At 33.7% G+C, this 19,334-nt stretch overlaps 1 protein-coding gene and 1 pseudogene across 3 annotated transcripts in view; one reads left to right on the forward strand and one right to left on the reverse strand.

The window, feature by feature from the left end:
* USP34 (ubiquitin specific peptidase 34) overlaps positions 1-19,334 on the forward strand; it is a 242,035-nt gene that overhangs the window by 91,990 nt on the left and 130,711 nt on the right. For all 3 annotated transcript variants that reach the window (XM_036334433.1, XM_036334432.1, XM_036334434.1), the window contains 8 exons: positions 1,112-1,201; positions 3,700-3,795; positions 8,433-8,515; positions 12,401-12,555; positions 13,722-13,835; positions 15,770-15,869; positions 16,003-16,162; positions 19,179-19,305. In XM_036334433.1, coding sequence (XP_036190326.1) covers positions 1,112-1,201; positions 3,700-3,795; positions 8,433-8,515; positions 12,401-12,555; positions 13,722-13,835; positions 15,770-15,869; positions 16,003-16,162; positions 19,179-19,305 — 925 coding nt within the window. The remainder of the gene's footprint in view (positions 1-1,111; positions 1,202-3,699; positions 3,796-8,432; positions 8,516-12,400; positions 12,556-13,721; positions 13,836-15,769; positions 15,870-16,002; positions 16,163-19,178; positions 19,306-19,334) is intronic.
* LOC118668968 lies at positions 11,157-11,436 on the reverse strand (annotated as a pseudogene).

Raw genomic sequence — 19,334 nt, forward strand, 5'->3', positions numbered from 1 at the left:
AGATCTGAAGGAAATAGACTGATAGGAGTAAGGACTTATAACACAGGGCTTTGTAGTCCAATCTAAGTACTTTGGATTTCATGCATAGATAATTTTTTCTAATTTCTGCTACTCAGTATTCCACCACTGTTTCCCACTCACACCTGTTACTCTGCTATCCCTGGTACCCTTCTCAAAGAGTAGGCATTTTGGAGGACTAACTTGTACACCAGACTTGTGGTTAGGGTGCCAACTTTGTAAAAAAATTTTTTCAAGAAGCTATATTGGCTCCCGAGCTTAAAAAAAAAAAAATTCAGTATCTCATTAGAGTTTGTCCTTCTTTGAAGGCTCATGCAGCCGATCTCCTTACGTACTAAGACTACTGGGATTTGTATGCCAATATCTCCCTTATACGAAGATAGGCATACTCAGATGTACTTGTGTGAGCTTTCCTATTAATCTTTTGCTCCTTCATACTTGAGGTATATGGTGTGCTTTCATTGTTAACATGGTTCCTAATGCAGTGAATCTCAACTTGGCTGAAAATTAGGGAGAAAGTGATCATTTGTATAGTTTTTAATAAATGTCATCTCTTGATTATTGTTTCTCAGAATGTGGTCCATAAACCCAACAGTTTGTCACTGGTGATCTTGTTATAAATGCAAAATTTCTGAACCTACCTTAGACCTACTGAATCAGAATTTGTATTTTAACAAAATTCCCTCAGGTGAATGAAGTGCACATTAAACTTTGAGAAGCCCCACTCTGGTTTCTGCTTTCTATTTTCCTTAATTAAATTCTTAGAGCCCCCATGACTTGTTAAAGAATATGTACTTTCATGGGGAGAAAAAGAAACAACCAAATTACCTTTAAATGCTTTTCACTTGCTTTTATACTCAGATACTTATAGTGTATTTTACTTTGAAAGTCTTGGATTGGAATTTTAAAACTTGATTTCTTGCCCCATTTCAGTAGAAAAAATTTTAATGTTTGTGTAAGAAATATATTGTAAATTCATTGAATTCTTTTGCATTTAAGATCTTAAAAATAGTTGAATTTCTGTAAAAAGCTAGAATTACTGATAGTAGTTAAAATTAGTTTATTCTATAAATATCTGTTTTTGCTGTTTCAGGTCAGTTGTAATTTCACTTCGGCTTCTTCCAAAACTGTTTGGTACATTTCAGCAGTTTGGGAGTAGTTATGATACACATTGGATTACAATGTAAGTAAATAAAAAAAATTTGTTTTCATTTTAAAGATCTTTTTTCAAATCATAGTTATCAAACAAGGTTTTTAATAACTTACTGATTTTTATTCTGTACCAGAAAATTTTGACTTTCATGTGGTTCAAATGTTTTCTTTGATTTTTAAGAGTGCTATCTCTTCCACTTAACTCCATGGAAATTATATTCCCATCAGTAGGAAAATCTGACTTTTGTATTCTTTATAGTTAGAGAAAAATGTTGTAGCAATTAGTGCTGTAATTTTAGTATGCCTGGCCATACCAAAGAACTCCTGAAGAAGATCCCCACTAAAATGAACACTCTAGGATGTCTTTTATTTTTCCTGTGCCTAGGAATTGGTTCTAGACATTATATCATGTTGGGGTAATCTTGACTCCATCCTATTAATAAAGAAGTCTTTCAAAAAAATCTTTGTGAAATTGATCTAGTTTTTGTAACATTCTAGAGAAAGTTAGCTATCACAAGCACTTCATTAATCTATAAGAATATGGTGCTTATTCAAAATAGACTTTTGGAGAGATTTCAGAGACATTTAAACTTTAGGAAAAATTAGATTTGTTGAAGGATTCATTTTTGAAGTCAAGTAGGATGGCTTTTTACCTAGTTAGCTTCTCAAACCTAAGATTAGATGGTAAGAGCGCTTGCACTTTGCTTGCTTTCAAAATGAATACCATTTTAAAAATTCTTGGAAGTCTACATTATAGTTCTCCTGAGTTATAGCTCTTGCTTATTTATTGCTCTTTTAAAGGAGATCTATTTAACATGAACCTCTATTTTTTTTAAAAGCATCTTAGAAAGTCTTTGGTTAATATTGCAATATGACTCTAGTGATCATTCTAGATTATGAATGCAAGGAAGGTCCTTGAGCTGCTAAACAGAGGGAAACTTTTAGCATCCTTAAAATACAAGAATAGCATGAGTCTTACTTCATTGACACTTCCCATAATGTTTAAAAGGCTGAATCACAAAATTTCTAAAGTATGAAAGGGATTCACTTGGGCACATTGTTGACATATTGTGGCTATTTGAGAAGGTTATTATTAAGGAGGAAGAAAGGGTAACATTCTTGTAGAAGAGGCAAACTCTGAATATATAGTTACTTATCTAGTACCTGAAGTTAAATATATTGAGTTGAAACTCTTTGAGCTTGTTCTTTAAATTAAATGTAAATAAGCTCAGTTAATGACAGATCACTGGGTCTCTAACATGAGACTGGTATCCTAAATCTTAGCAGAACCCTTATGATTATTTAGTATCAGTAGTAACAAAAACTATTTATTGTGAATCTGTTATGTGCAGCAGCCCTCAACATTGGTGAATATTATCTGTTAAACTCTTAGGGCCATTTATTAAAATTGGAAGTTGTCCCTGATTCTCTTAGTAAATGTTCAGGTAACCAGCAAACAGACTTCAAGAGGTCAGGTTACTTGCCCAAAGCTGTGGAGCAAGTCTGTTAGAACTGGTTTTAAGCCTTAAGTTTTAGGTTTTCTTTCTACCACTTGATCTTCATTAAATGACTGGCAAAGTGAGAGTAACTTATTTTGAAAAGAGAACTATATAGCAAAAATGATTTAAACTACATTAGAAGTTTGGGAGTTTTAATCCTTTTATATCTATACATTTTCGCAGGTGTATTGTTAGTAAATATTGTGTAAGATGGATTGTTAGTTATGAAAGTTAAAGATCCTGGGATCTTTAATTATATTTATCAATATTTCTTTTTCCCCCTACTTTGGAGTTTAATACCTGAATATTTATTTGAGTTTTAAAAATTGTTAAAAAATAAGCAGATTACATATTGATAGTAAAATTTTCTGGTTTAGTAATTTTATGTTGTATGTGTTTTATGTCAGGCCCTCTACTAAATTCTGCTAAATAATGACCAATGCATGCAGTCTATTCTTAAATGAACTGTGTCAGACATTTTTAATATTCATGATAACCATTTATAATTAGCACTGTACTAGACATTTTCCCACTTCACAAGGATTGAGTATTTTGATATTTAAAGACATTATAAACTGATGAACAAAAATAGATACAGAGGCAAAGAAGCATCGAACAGACTGTCAAACTATAACGGGAAGGCAGGGGAGGGTTGGGGGGGGGGGTAAGAAATCAACCGAAGGACTTGTATGCATGCATATAAGCATAACCAATGGATGCAAGACACTGGAGGGGGGAGGGGGAAGGGGGGAAGGCAAGTGTGGGGCGGGGGATGTCAGTGGGAGAAAAAAAGACACATACTACTATTTGTAATACTTTAAGCAATAAAATAAAACAAAATTGATACTTTAATAAAAATTAAGGTGTAAGTTTTGGTAATGAAAAGATTTCGTATTTGAAGATTTTAATATATATATATATATATATATATATATATATATATATTTTTTTTTTTTTTTTTCCCATTCTATAGTAGATTTACTATCTTACCTTATGGCTTTAAAATTATTTTTTCTTTCAATTGGTCCAGGTGGGCAGAAAAAGAACTGAATATGATGAAGCTTTTCTTTGATAATTTGGTATACTATATTCAGTCTGTAAGAGAAGGAAGGCAAAAACATGCACTGTAAGTATCCCTTAATTAGGTTAGTTATGTTTAACTCTTGATTGTCCCCTGAAAGATAATTTTCCAGTGTTTCTACTTCTTTTATATAGTAAATAAAAAAAATGTGAAAAATTTAAGAGAAAGAAAGGATTTTTTAAAGTTGTATTTCATAAAGTTATTTTTGTAATTCTTAATCTTTTATAACTTGGTCATGGTTAACCTTCACTATTGACTTCTGTTTGAAGTTGTTTTCAGGAACTAAAAGTAAATTTTCCCCAGAAATCATCAGTATCCGTGTCTTAATGTATTAGGGGCATTGACTCCAAAATTTTTAAATATTTACTTTCAAAAAAATATATTTAACATATAATTAATTTAAAACATTTCCCTTTATTACTTTAATTGGATACTAGTTTAAAAAGTTTAGGACATGTGTGGAAAGTTTAAAAACTGATGGTATAACTGGTTAATATTTCCTCATTAAAAATGTTCTCTGGATATGTTGAACTGACTCTGGATAAGAATTGGTAGAAATTGGTCAGTGATATAGCTGTATTTAAAACTGTGCTTACAGAGAAATTCCTGCCCAGAAGTAAACATTTAAATTCATAGGTTACTGCTTGTGAGTCAATTGATGGGGACTGATGGTCTAATTGAGGAAACCAGCTTGTTGTTAATATCAGCATATTAGTAAATATGAGAAATAGCACAGTATTTACTGAGAAGATATACACACAGAAAACTTCCGCATAGATGGAAGCTGAGTTGACTGGAAAAGTGTTCAGAAAAGTCACAGACCTTTAAAGCATACATACTTATCCACCTTCAAAAATAAATTTACTTATTTTTTTCCACATAAGGATTTTTTGGGGATTCTTTTATTTCCAAACATGAATAATGATGATGATGTTGATAAAAATAGCTAGTGTTCATTGATATTGTGTGCTAGATGTTATTTAAATAATAAGTATTAACTTCAAGATATACAACAACCCTTTTGAGGTAGGTAGTTGCATTTTAAAAACAAAAACATTTAAGCTCTGAGGTAAATAACTTGCCCAAGGTCACACATTTTATAAATAGTGGAGCCAGAAAAATAAAATAGTGTAGCCAGGGTTTCTATAATTCACTTTATAGACACACATTTTATGAACAAGGAAACAGTCTGTTTTCTATAATTCCTGTTCTTGAGTGTTCCCTTGTACTGTAATCAATCTCTAGTTACCTTAATGCTAAAATATATTTCATGTCTTTTCACAAGTTGACATTACCACAAACACTGTTCCAGTTCTTTTAACCAACCTCTGGATCAGTCTTCTTGCCTAAATCTGCCCCTGTGATTGTAAATTTCTTATCTTTATTAAATTAGGAAGTCAGTATGATATTGTTGGAAAGCTCATGAGTTTTAAAAACCATACAGACATGTATTTAGATTACGAATCTCTTGCTTTGGCCTTATTTCAGTTGTTTACTTCTCTAATAAATTTCATTTACTTACCTTATGAATTTTTGTAAGGAGTAAATAAAATAATTTAGTAAGTAATATCTGGCACATAGTAGAGTATCTATAAATTGTGATTACTTTGCTAAAGCAAACAAGAAACTTGTGCCTTAGCCCATGTAGATTTTCCCCTGCATAAAAAATAAATACCAGTTTTTTACAGCCTATTTTCTGGGCCCTCTAAAATCTAAACTCAGTCAGCATTTCCTATTTTATTGTTCAATGATTTCTTAAGGTATCCTATTCTACAAGCCTATCAAATTATTTTTTAGATATTTCCCTAAATTTACTCTATTCCATAGTTTTGCTTATAAAGTTACCACTACGCAAGATGCAGTCTCGTTAAATCCTATTAAAATTCTAAGTGTTGCCCTAACCGGTTTGGCTCAGCAGGTAGAGCGTCGGCCTGCGGACTCAAGGGTCCCAGGTTCGATTCTGGTCAAGGGCATGTACCTTGGTTGCGGGCATATCCCCAGTGGGGAGTGTGCAGGAGGCAGCTGATCGATGTTTCTCTCATCGATGTTTCTAACTCTCTATCCCTCTCCCTTCCTCTCTGTAAAAAACCAATAAAATATATTTTTAAAAAAATTCTAAGTGTTCTTCATAGTCTGTGTTCTCCTTTAATTTTTCTTCTTGAAGCAGAGGTCAAGGATAATTATGGCCTGAATGTGAACATCTCCATACATCCTCTATAAAATCTATAAGATAAAAAAGGAGCAGAAATTAAATCACATGTGACCCACATCCTCAGCATTTTCAGGAGAGAGAGAATTCAAGTTACCTATCAGAAGAGAAATAAACCTTAAGTTACAAAAGAGCTCCTACCACAACCACAGCCTGTGGGCTTAAAGAGAAGGGATGGGGTGCTTAAGAGAGGGGAGTGGAAAACAGATGAATTACCCTAAAAAAGTGAAAGTCCCAACATTAAGTGACAAAAAATAAATACAGGTCTGAAACTTGGTTGTTTACAGCATTGTCTACAGGGTTGTCACTTTGTTAGTAGAACCATTGATTCTGTGATAAAAAAAAAAAAATAGAGGAATAGTGCTCTTTGGAGATGAGTTTCATATTTCCGTAGGTACACCAGAGCATCTTTCCAATCATCCAATCAGCTTTGTTGCCTGGCATTTTTAGAGAATAAAACCTTAGAGCAGAGAGACGTCGTCTCTACTATTTCAGTATAACTCCTTTGTTCCTTCAGGCTATAAAACAGTTTTATATTTGCTCCTCTTTGGTAAAGCATACTGAGTTCCTAGCACATTATTTTCTACTTGTTCATTGGGTTACAGACGTGTAGATAGAGTCAATGGTTCTGTGGAAACTGAAGAATGGGTGATGGACTGGATCCATGCTTCCTAGGGTTATGGGTCTCACTCTGATTTGCGAGTATAGGGAAGAAAGTATTCAAGAAATAAAGTATTCAAGCAATTTGTAAAGAACAGGACTTTCTTCACCTTTTATGTCTGTGATCAAGGTCCTTAAGACTTAGTCTCAGAGTACTTCAAGGCCTCTGCTACAAAATGTGTCCTATTAGAAAAGGGTGAGAAACTATTAATAGCTGTCCTTGAATTCTATTTAGATAGCATTTTAGTCTGTGAGTGGTTTATTATATTCCAACCTCCCCCACTTCAGCCACTTTGCCACATGTACTTTCATCTTTACAAAGGGCACTGCAACAATAATGAAGCAGTGTTCCCCCTCTTCTCTCTCTCTTTTTTTTTTTTTTTGGCCAGTATTAATGAGACAATTTAGTAAAGCTATATCCAGCAAACTCAATCTGTAGAAAAACTTTAACTTTAAAATGTAACAATGAATTTAATGAAATTTTTGAAACTAATTTGGGGAAACTTAAAATAATCTGTACTTAAAGATTATTGGAAATTGATTTAAGAGGCTCTGACTCTGTAAACTGGATTGTGGATCAGGGCTCAGGCTGGTTGCTGCCTTTTGTTGGCAAAGTAATTTGGGCAATTCATCTACAATCAGACTTTTGTTTTGTAACATAGAGATAAGAACTCATTGACTTTGTTTCATTGATTGAGTGCTCAGTTTCATTGGTTGAGTGCTCAGGTGCTTGTAGTACTAGAATTTTGTGATACCACTTTGTTCAGTGTCCAGTTCACAGGGTTGCTAAAGGAATCCTAAAATAAAAACCTGATCATTAACTTTTTCTCCCCCCAATATCGTTCAGTGACTTCCACCCATTTCAATACCAACCTCTTCTATCTGACATTCAGGCTGGCTATAATCTGGCCCTCTGTCTATAGCTCTTCAGACCACCTCTTATGTTTCCTCATCCAGCATTTTTTAAAAATATATTTAATTGATTTTTTTACAGAGAGGAAGGGAGAGGGATAGAGAGTTAGAAACATCGATGAGAGAGAAACATCTATCAGTTGCCTCCTGCACACCTCCCACTGGGGATGTGCCCACAACCAAGGCACACGCCCTTGACCTGAATCAAACCCGGGACCCCTCAGTCCGCAGGCCAATGCTCCATCCACTGAGCCAAACTGGTTAGGGCTCATCCAGCATTTTTAAAAAGCTGTTTCTTTTCAAATGCCTACAAATTGAATTCCCAGAAAACCATGCAAAATTACCTACTTAATAAGCTTCCAAAGCAATTCTTAAATTAACAATTGAATTTTTTACACATGAATTATAGTTATTTAGATTTGAAATAACATTCAAAAGTGTCAGTTGTGTATCAGCCGAATTCCTCAAGAACTTGATTTATGGAATTGATATTTTACTAGCGTTTCTTGTTTAAGGAATAAGGTTGTATCATTGAAAGGACAGTGATAATGAAACATGCAATTTCTAGAATAGTTTTTTTTTAACTTGTAATTTATGTGCATGTTGCATAATTTCAAAATGTATTTGTTCCACTGTTGGGTTCTTATGTACTTTCTGATCATCTAATTTGAAAGTACATTTTCTAATAGTTTAGAGATTTTTATAATTTATTAAATAACATAAATCTCAAACATAACATTTGACTGTATGACCTTTTGTGTAACCAAAGTTATGTAATAAAAATATTTAGTAATTATGAAAATGAATTTTACTTCTTTGTATAATTTAAGATTAGGGTCATTAAATCTTTAAAAGTAATTAAGAAATAGGGTTAATTATTTTAATGACTTTTTGTATGTAGGTATAGCCACAGTGCTGAAGTTCAAGTCCGACTTCAGTTCTTGACTTGTGTGTTTTCAACCCTGGGATCACCTGATCACTTCAGTAAGTTTTTAAATCAGTATTTTAATCATTTTTTAGATCTGTAGTGAGAAGAGTCCAGTGAAATATACTCATGCATTTTGATTTCTTTAGTCACTAGATTATTCTCAATAATGAATGTCTTCTCAGTATATATGGCAATATGAGCATGAGCCTGACACATTCTTACTTTAGTCTCTGAAAATGCCAGTTTTTCAATGGATAAATGACTCATATCAAGAACATATCATGTTAGGGTGATTGCATCTTTTATTACCTTTGGTTATAGAATCTTCCTATCACCAAAGCTGGAAACAGATACCATCTACATATTATTATCAGAGCTAATCTTACCCAAAATTGCTTAGTTTCATAGGTAATAGAAAGAAACATTTAGAGACCCTACTTTTATTTAGATTAATCTCAAACTCTTATTTCATTAACAGTTAACCTTTAAAAAATAAGAGATTGGTCAGGTATATTAAGAGTGTCAACCATGTCCAAATCTGCATGCTAACTGTTCTCACAAGAGAGAAGGAAGATGGATTAATTGATTGATTGATTGCCAGAGCTGCTTCTCTTACTAGACTGATTATGTTGTCTCTCACTCCCCACACTCTTTATGTGTGTTCACATCAGTAAACCTCATTTGTGAGGACATTCTCTTTCTTAAACTGTTAGTATAGTCAAACGGATAAGTGTCTTACTAGCCTGAGAGGTGTCATCACTCTTTTTAAGTCCATATCTGTGCTCGAGATGCACCGTGTGTTTATTTTACTGTTTCAGTCTCTAATTTTTTCGAGTTGAGTTATTTGTAACAAATCCCACTGACATTGTTATACCAACAGATTTCAAAATGAAGACTCCTGTTTTTTATAGGAAACCTTGTCTCATGTTACAAGGTCATTTATCATATCCATTATTATAGATAACATACAGGAAATAAATAATATAAAATGTAAAAACCCTGTCTTACTCATGGAGAAGTCAAGCCAAAACAAATATTATCAGCATAACTAATTTCACATGCCCACTAAGTTTCATGTTGGCTTAAAATAGATTCATGGGAAAATGTTAACCACTCTTCTATTTGAATAATGAATTATTTATTTTGCTGCTCCCATCACAGTAAGCACAGTATAAATTCTTTGTGTATTATAGCTACTGTCCAGATAGAATCAAGTTGAAAATTTCACTTCTCCCAGATCATAATTGTACTTTTACTGGTATAGTTCCTGTCAGGTATAATATGATCACTCCAAAGTTATGTTCAGTAGGTTAATACTGATTATTAATGTATCAACAAATATCTTTTTTAAAAACTTAAAGCAATAACAAAGCATTGCCTATTGAATGTGGATTGGTGATACAGCCATTTATAAATACACCTCTGTTTTATCATTTAATTTATAACTTACCGGGATACTATTTTTTAGGCCTGTTATCTATTTTCTTCACTTATTTCTCTCCTTAATTAATGTTTTAAGTTATTATATACCCTAAAGGTTGTTTCTAGTTTTATGGTGACTCCCAGAGGCACAGTTTGTTCTTAGAACAAATATTTTGAACATTAACTATTTTTAAAAAAATATATTTTATTGATTTTTACAGAGAGGAAGGGAGGGGGATAGAGAGTTAGAAACATTGATGAGAGAGAAACATCGATCAGCTGCCTCCTGCACACTCCCTACTGGGTATGTGCCCGCAACCCAGGTACATGCCCTTGACCGGAATCGAACCCTGGACCCTTGAGTCCGCAGGCCGACGCTCTATCCACTGAGCCAAACCGGTTAGGGCGAACATTAACTATTTCTGTGAGACACTGATAGGATACTGATAATTTGTGTTTTACTAAGAAAGAAACTTGTTTGAGGGCAAGGGGATACAAGCAATATAAAAATCAAAAGCTTATCTGGCTTTATTTTATTTATTAATTTTTTTGCTTAAAGTATTACAAAGAGTATTACATATGTCTCCTTTTTTCTTCTCCCCTTGACCTTCCCCTGGCCTCCCCTACCCCCCAGTGTCTTGTGTCTATTGGTTATGCTTATATGCATGCATACAAGTCCTTCGGTTGATCTCTTACCCTCCATCCCCCCCCCCCCCCCCCGGACTTCCTGCTATAGTTTCACAGTCTGTTTGATGTTCCTCTGCCTCTGTATCTATTTTTGTTCATCAGTTTATAATGGTCTTAATTATCCATAAATGAGTGAGACCATGTGGCATTCTTTCTCCTGTTGAATGGGCTGGGGTTTTACACACACACACACACACACACACACACACACACACATCGTTAATCCTCACCTGAGGATATTTTTCCATTGATTTTTAGAGAGAGTGGAAGGGAGGGGGAGAGATAGATAGAAACATCAATGTGAGAGAAACACATAGATTGGCTCTGCCCTGCCTTATGCCCCAACCGGGACTGGGGATAGAGCCTTCAACTGAGGTATGTGCCCTTGACCAGAATCGTCCCATGGCCCTTCAGTCTGAATGCCAGTGCTCTATCCTCTGAGCCAGACTAGGTAGGGTATTTGTATATTTGTTAAGGGTCCCAATCTGCTCATGAAATTTCATACAGGGGGAATCTGTGGGGCACTTATGTCTTAAGCAACTCATTGGGAGAACTGTTATCAGGGTGGAAGTAACTGCTCAGTGCTGCCTACTTCCTTTCCTTCTGCTTCATGTGTATTACAAATGTCATTGCATGCTGTGGTGAGCTTGACAGTTAGCTTATAGAAGTTCTGGAAGCCCACTCTGCTGTCTTGGCACTCATCCAGGTCCTTCATTATTTTGTCTACGGTCAGAGATTCTTTTTGATTTTCCAAAAGTCCAGGGAACTCCTTTTCCATGAGTATTCTCAGGTCCTCCTTTGCTAAGTAGCCTTTATCACTAGTAAATTTATGAAACATGAACATCATGGTTTCCATAGCGTGTTCCATTTTGATGAAGTCTTGGTGGGAGGCGTGGCAAGATCGTTTGGCTGGCTTGGACTGGAGACCCTAGGATACTGTTTTTCTGCTTAAACTCTTTAGACTGGTATTGCTTCTTGGTAAATATTTTCTGAGGGTTTCTTCCCCCCTCCCTCCATTTTCTGGATCTCACCTATTTTTTCCAAGAAAGAGGTTTCTTATGATTCTGTCATAACTTCATATCACTTCTGATTCTGGGGGGCAGTCCCAGGCTTTGGAACCCCTTATGATATACTTTAGAAATCCATGTGATGCTTTTATTTCTATCCCTTTAGATTGTCTCATCCATATTCAGTCTTCAGATTGCCTTTAATGCCTTGTCTTCTTTTTGATTAATTCTCTGACTTCCTTCTGTCACACTTTGGAATCATTTAATACTTGGGTCAAAGTATCATACAGATTTCATCTCATTACTTTGGCTTCCCAGCTGATTGTATCCCCTGATGTGTTGTTGTTCTCTGTTTTAGGCAGGCAGTTCCATTTTGCTTTATCACAAGGATCCTTTTTTTCACAGTTCACAAAAATAATGCTTATTAGCATGCATTGTTTACTTCCTGTGTGCATAGAATGAGCTTTGAACATGGTATCCACTCTTTTCTTAATGCTTAAACCTTAGAACTGACTCCTCAACTTTTGGGGTTACTTTCCTTTAATTATGTGTACTTTAATACAGTAATATGTTCATACTTTAGGAAGAATGATTTTCCAGACCAAATGACTCTTCTAGGATATTATATAAGTTGTATGTTTTTAGATAATTTATATATAGGTTATAGTTAACTAAATTTGAAAGCATAATTATGTGAAATCTTTTACAGAATAATATTTATAAAAGGCTATAAAAATCTATTTTTTGATATATTGGTGCTAATACATTGAATTAGGATCGAAGCATTGTATGTTTCATGATTCAAAATTTGTAATTTTTATCTAGGGTTAAGTTTAGAGCAAGTTGACATTTTATGGCATTGTTTAGTAGAAGATTCTGAGTGTTATGATGATGCACTCCATTGGTTTTTAAATCAAGTTCGAAGTAAAGATCAACATGCTATGGGAATGGAAACCTACAAACATCTTTTCCTAGAGAAGGTAATTTTATTTCTTGACAGTTTTATTGTTTATATTGTTTTTCCATATCTCCTTTTTATCTCTTAAACTCTGTAATGTTAATTTTTCATCTTTTAACACTTTTTTTTTTTAAAAAAAGGTGAATGTGCTGTTTTTCAGCAGCTCTTATATAGTTTTTGCCACTTAGATTTTCACATAATATCAAGAGTCTTCAACACAGTGGATTCCATTTCATTTTGTCTTATATCAAAATGAATATTTAGTTTTTATTTACAAAAATATTCTGTTCCTTAACTAAAGTATTTATGCTAATTAATGTTGAGTATTAATTCAGGCAAATACTTATAAGAAATGTGGGGAGTCTTTTATTTTTAAAATAATAACATTGTAGTTACATTTTCAGGAGTGTATCCACACCCACAAGTGTAGAGTTGTGTTCTGTGACTCTTCCTTAGTTAAATAGGTGTGGGTTCAGCCAATCTTCTAGCAGATGTAAACCAAAATTTATGTAGATGTAGATCCCTGGCAAGGCAGGAATTGCTATAATGATAATAATGACATTCTATCTAGTTTTTGTTCCCCTTTATCAGATGCAGCAATTGGTTCAGGTGTTAATTTTCCATTTGAATTTTGAGGACATTGATAATAACACAGAAATAGACTTTTAAAATTATTTGTATGCTTTTGAGATTGTAAAGGCTCTCTGCAAACTCTCACATGATCTTTGTGGTAGAATTGAGTAAATGTGAATGAGTATATGTAAATTAAGTCACTTAGTAGTTCTAAAGCAAAGCTACAAATAGACCCTCACTATCTTAATTTCAATCTGTGACTTACACACAAACTTATACATGTAGCTACACATCTCATAAATGTGCATGGACTATGTATACAAAAAATGATAAAATTTAAATGATAAAAATTTTTTACTTGTTTTCTCTGATTTGAGGCTGTGTTCTGTATAAAAATAGAAACAATTGAGAGTTGTTTTAATTATGACCTGAATAAAATTTTCATTAAATTATCTATTTTAATTTTTAAAATTATCATTGAAAATCTGAGCTGCTACATTTCTTTCTATAATATTTTCAGTAAAATCAAGTTTAATTTAAATCTCTTAAGTTAAATCCAATAAAATAAAATGTTAATTCACCACACTAAACCAGCTTAAAAATTTTTTTTTTAAGATGCCCCAGCTAAAACCTGAAACGATTAGCATGACTGGTTTAAACCTGTTTCAGCATCTATGTAACTTGGCTCGATTGGCTACCAGTGCCTATGATGGTGGTTCAAACTCTGAGGTAAGGATTTAGACTTGTCATTTTATTAGGTTAGCTTGTGGAATTTTTGTTTTTATTTCTCAAATTAGATTACTGAATTATGTTACATAATTTGTCAAGCATTGAATTTACTATGAAGACTTTTATTCTTAGGTTTTAGAATAAAAGTTTTATAAAGCAAATTTGATGACTTTTCATTACCAATGATAATCTTGGTTGTGCTTAATGAACTTGTTGCACATTCTTGGATTAATAGAGAAGATTCTATTTGAGTGTTCTTTTAATCCTCTAAACACTCCCAGGTAATATTATCAAGTAGTTTTATCAATTAGAAGGTTGATTTGTCTAAAATCTAATTTTAATGCCATTTGTTGAGGCCAAAACTTTTAGTTGCTCTTGGGCAGTTACAGAGCTCCTGTTGCTAACCTCTATTATGGAATAGAATCTAAGTCATCTTTGACTATGAGTCATATAATCCGTTTATTAGCTGAAACTCTCACAAGTTGCTAGTCTTATCTCTAGAGTTCCATTTGCCTGATTGATTGGCTACTGGGTTTTGTTGAATGCATTATTTCTAGACTCTCCTGATACAGACTATTTGAAAGTCTTCCTCATTGGACATTCCAGCTTATTAATGATAGTTTTCATTTATTATTATCCATTCACATTTTTCATTACTTTTCTTCAGAAGTTTGAGTTGTGTTATAGCGACAAAGGCATAGAAAACTGATGTTAATTTATGTGGTAAAGAATATATCTAGAGTACTTTCATAGTATCTTCCTACTCTTCTATCCTTGTTTGAATAGTGTTCTTTTTTAAATTTAATGTTTTGGCTCTAACTCTCACTTTGATAGTACTATGATTAATTTCAGTTTGTGATTTCAGACAACCAGACAGATCTGATTTATCTAAGAACTAGTCATACTCTAATTTTGAGATAGTACTGCTTTTCATGTAGATGTTGTAAAGACTATGACTGTTTAGTCACTTATCAGAAGGATATCTTGCTTTACCCCGCCCAGCTTTTAAGAACTTCCATTCTCCACGTTTTCTGTAGTTTTCAGGAAAACATTTTTTTTTTGTCATCTCATAGTTAACCTAAATTTAAGTGACAACTTGGGTTAACATTTAAAAATTTTTTCTGTGAATACCTGTAAGGAGTGACTTTATCAGAGTAAGTTATATGAAAGCATAGAATCATTATTATGCTAATAGTTTTGTGTGTTTTTATTCTTTTGTAGCATGTTTTGGGGACTTTTTACTATTATGTAGTCACAAGTTTTGAGTTACTGAACATTACACACACATACACAGTCAACTGCTTTATAAATAAGTATTTTTACAGTCAATTCAGCTATATCTCAGTACATGAGGAAATTTCAACTGCTCTTGTTTTTTATATTCTATAATTTAAAAGGCTAATATGCAGAGTGTCCTCTGGGGAATTTGGGAGACTGGGAGTTCAATCACTCGCTATGATGTGTGCTGACCACCAGGGGGCAGTGTGGAATGAAGGAAGGCCCTGATTAGCCCTGATCATCAGCCAGGCCTAGGGACCCTACCCGCACATGAATTTTGTGCACCGGGCCTCTAGTTATTTAATAACTAAGTAATAGGAATTACCATTTAAATATTTTATAGGACCGTGGTCGGCAAACCGTGCTTGCGAGCCACATGCGGCTCTTTGGCCCCTCGAGTATAGGTCTTCCACAAAATACCACGTGTGGGCACGCATGTACAGTATGATTGAAACTTTGTGGCCCATGTGCAGAAGTCGGTATTTTGTGGAAGAGTCAGTATTTTGTGGAAGGGCCACACTCAAGGGGTCAAAGAGCCGCATGTGGCTCGCAAGCCGCAGTTTGCCGATCACTGCTATAGGATATTAAAACTTTTTGATGTATGACTCTTAAATTAGTTACTTCAAAATAGATGTTGTCACCTTTTTCTTTTTTAGCTTTGTGGTATGGACCAATTTTGGGGCATTGCTTTAAGAGCACAATCTGGTGATGTCAGTCGAGCAGCTATCCAGTATATTAACTCCTATTATATTAATGGTGAGTTATTTGAAATATTCCCTAATAGATAGTTTTTTATGTGAAGATTTTTAGTTTAGCTACAGTTAATTTTCTTTATATAGCAAAGCAAAAATATAAGATTGATTCACATGTCTAAACATCCGATTTTCAGGTAAAACTGGTTTGGAGAAGGAACAAGAATTTATTAGTAAGTGTATGGAGAGTCTTATGATAGCTTCTAGCAGTCTTGAACAAGAATCACACTCAAGTCTCACTGTTATAGAAAGAGGACTTCTTATGCTGAAGACACATCTGGAAGCATTTAGGAGAAGGTAATTTTTGTTATACCAAATTAGAATGAATTTCAGACTTTTTTATTGCTGACATGTCCAAAAGTATTCTTAAAAGAGGGGTTTTTTGGGGGAGGCAGGTAGAAAGCATAACTTACCAAAAACGAAAGTGCTAGTATTAGAAGCAATTTTTGTTCATAATATGTAACATATAGTGGTACAATAGGCAATATAGATTCCTGGTAAATATTGCAGAGCTTTAAAATCATTAGGTTATGAGAAGGTATGCATGAATAAGAATTTCTAGTCAGAATTCCATCACTAACAAAGTATTACTAAGATTGAAAAGGCAAAACACTACCAAAACCGGTTTCACTAAAACCCTCGCCAAGAGATCAAATAATCTCTCATAGTTGAACCAAGTTGAGGTTGTTTCATTCGCTGTTTTTTGTTTTTTTTTCTTCCTGGACTAGGAGAAAGTATTTTAATTTTGAATTTCCATTTACCATGGAAACATGATAAAAAATTCTGTTAATGAATATCTGTATAATTAATTTAGACATACCCTGTGTAATACAGAAATAAAGCAAATTAACACTTATGAATGTATCGACTGAAGTGAAAGGTGAGTAGATAGTTTTAATTAAGAAATTCTGTGTAGTAGAAATCATGAGTAAATGTAAAAGTATAAAGAACTGTTTTGTGCCTTGGCCGGTGTTTCTCACTGGTTAAAGTGTCGGCCAATGCACTAAAGGATCTCTAGTTCGATTCCCAGTCAAGGGCATGTACCTGGGTTGCAGGTTCAATCCCAACCCCTGTGGGTGTGTGCTGGGGAGGCAACCAGTTGATATCTCTCTCATATCAATGTTTCTTTCCCCATCTCTCTCTCTTTCTTCCCCTCCCTCCATCCCTTCCACTCTTTAACAATCAATGGAAAAAATATCCTTGGGTGAAAAATAACAAAAAAATATGATGAAAAAAATTGTTAAAGTTTATCATTTCTTTCAACTTCAGAGCTTAGTTTGATAATGAAAATGCCATACAATTGACATTTATTGACATTTTTATTTAAAATATCAGGAAATAATGAACAATGAAGGTCCTCTAGGCATTCCTTATACATAACATGACTCTATGATTAAAACATTTGGGTACTGCAAAATTTTTACTTTGATTATGGTTGAAATTTGTGGAAATTCTTTTTAAATAATTCTTTGTGGTTTTAAAGAATGTGTAGTGAACTCAAGATTTTTGCACAGAAACTAAACACTGCCAGGTAACTTGTACCACTTTTAAAAATAAAAGAATAAGCAAATGTGATGTTGTATTCAAATTAATAAATACTCATAAAATTTGTATGTTACACAACATAATACTATAGAAAATAGTATCAGATAGTTACTGTTAATGATATAAATATATACCGGGTGGACAAAACTAGGTTTACAGTTGTTTGTATGGAAAATAATGAAATAATTAATAAATAATAAAAGGAGCTGTGCTTTATGTACTAAAAATGTAAACCTAGTTTTGCCTACCCCTATATATATATTCCAAAATTTTCTCTGTGCTGTAGTGTCTACAAACAACAAAATAAAAAGAGCCTGTTGGTTCAAACCCTTAATCCTTATACGATGTTAACAGTGTTGTAAGATAAAGAACATATTTAAAAATAAACTAAGGTTATTTAATTTTATGGGTGGCTAGTAGAGAAACTAGGAAACAATTGAATATTTAAAAAACTAAGAGATGCCGAAACCGGTTTGGCTCAGTGGATAGAGCGTCGGCCTGCGGACTGGGGGGTCCCGGGTTCGATTCCGGTCAGGGGCGTGTGCCTGGGTTGCGGGCACATCCCCAGTGGGGGATGTGCAGGAGGCGGCTGATCGATGTTTCTCTCTCATCGATGTTTCTGACTTTCTATCTCTCTCCCTTCCTCTCTGTAAAAAATCAATAAAATATATTAACAAAAAAAACACACAAAAACAAAAAAAAACTAAGAGGTAGTTTAATGATTTATCTAGGTATTTTCATGCGAATCTTTGTGCATTATCATTGTACAGTTTCAAGTGCTTAATTTTGTCAGTGCTACTATTTAAAATTGCTAACATTTATAGAATGAAAATATAAAGTAATTATTGTGTTTATATATTCCTTATATTAAGAGAGCAAATAAAAGTGTCTCTTTTAAAGGTTTTTTTCTTCTTTTTCTTTTTTTTTTTTTAAAGATAAGGTTATAATAAAACAGTGGTTCTCAACCAGAAGCAATTATGTTTCCTGGAGGACATTAGGTAACTTCTGGAAACATTTTTGATTATCATTGCTTAAGGGAGAAGGGGCTACTATTGGCATGTAGTAAGCAGGTAGAAACCATGGATGCTAGTAAAAATCCTACAGTGCATGAGACAGCTCCCCTCCTCCCATAACGAAGAATTATTGGGCCCAGAAATGTTGTCTAAGGTTAATTTTTTGCTTAGTAATAGAAGCCAGACATTGGCCTGCTTCTAGGAAATAAAGTCCATTTTATTCTCTTACTTACCCTCTTTCTGTTCCAGAATTGATGATTAGGTAAGATATTGATAATTTTTTTCTTATCTGAATTTAGGTACTCTGGATCCTGTCTTCAACTACTAAAAATCACTTGGAAAATTGACAGATATTTAGATTGTCATGTTAGATGCCTGTGTCCTTTGAAATATTAGTCTTCGTAATTTAGTTTTAGCAGTCATGGAATAAGCCCACAAAATTCTGTTGGGCTGATTAACGTATATTTACTAGAAAATCTTCTGTCTCTGAAAAAAATATTTCTAGTACCCCCCCCCCCCCCCTTCTGAATGTAGGAATTACAACTTGCTATTTAAGTTTAATTCAGTATGATGAACCTAAACTTAGTGCTTTTATTTTGGGGGAAAAAATTAAACTTAATGGTATTGATAGACTAAATTGGAATATATTAGAACCTTTAGTGGGCTTTTTCATTTTGTGAAATAATAAAAACTTCAGTAATATTAAAATGTTTTGAAATGATATCCTTCTTATATGTGGTTTTTGTGTGTTTTAGGTTTGCATATCATCTCAGACAGTGGCAAATTGAAGGCACTGGAATTAGTAGTCATTTGAAAGCATTGAGTGACAAACAATCCCTGCCGTTAAGAGTTGTCTGTCAGCCAGCTGGACTTCCTGATAAGGTAGTTGCATAATGTTAGTTTTCAAATTG

Source organism: Myotis myotis, unplaced genomic scaffold (genome assembly GCF_014108235.1).
Source record: "Myotis myotis isolate mMyoMyo1 unplaced genomic scaffold, mMyoMyo1.p scaffold_m19_p_14, whole genome shotgun sequence".
Classification (NCBI taxonomy): Eukaryota; Metazoa; Chordata; class Mammalia; order Chiroptera; family Vespertilionidae; genus Myotis; species Myotis myotis.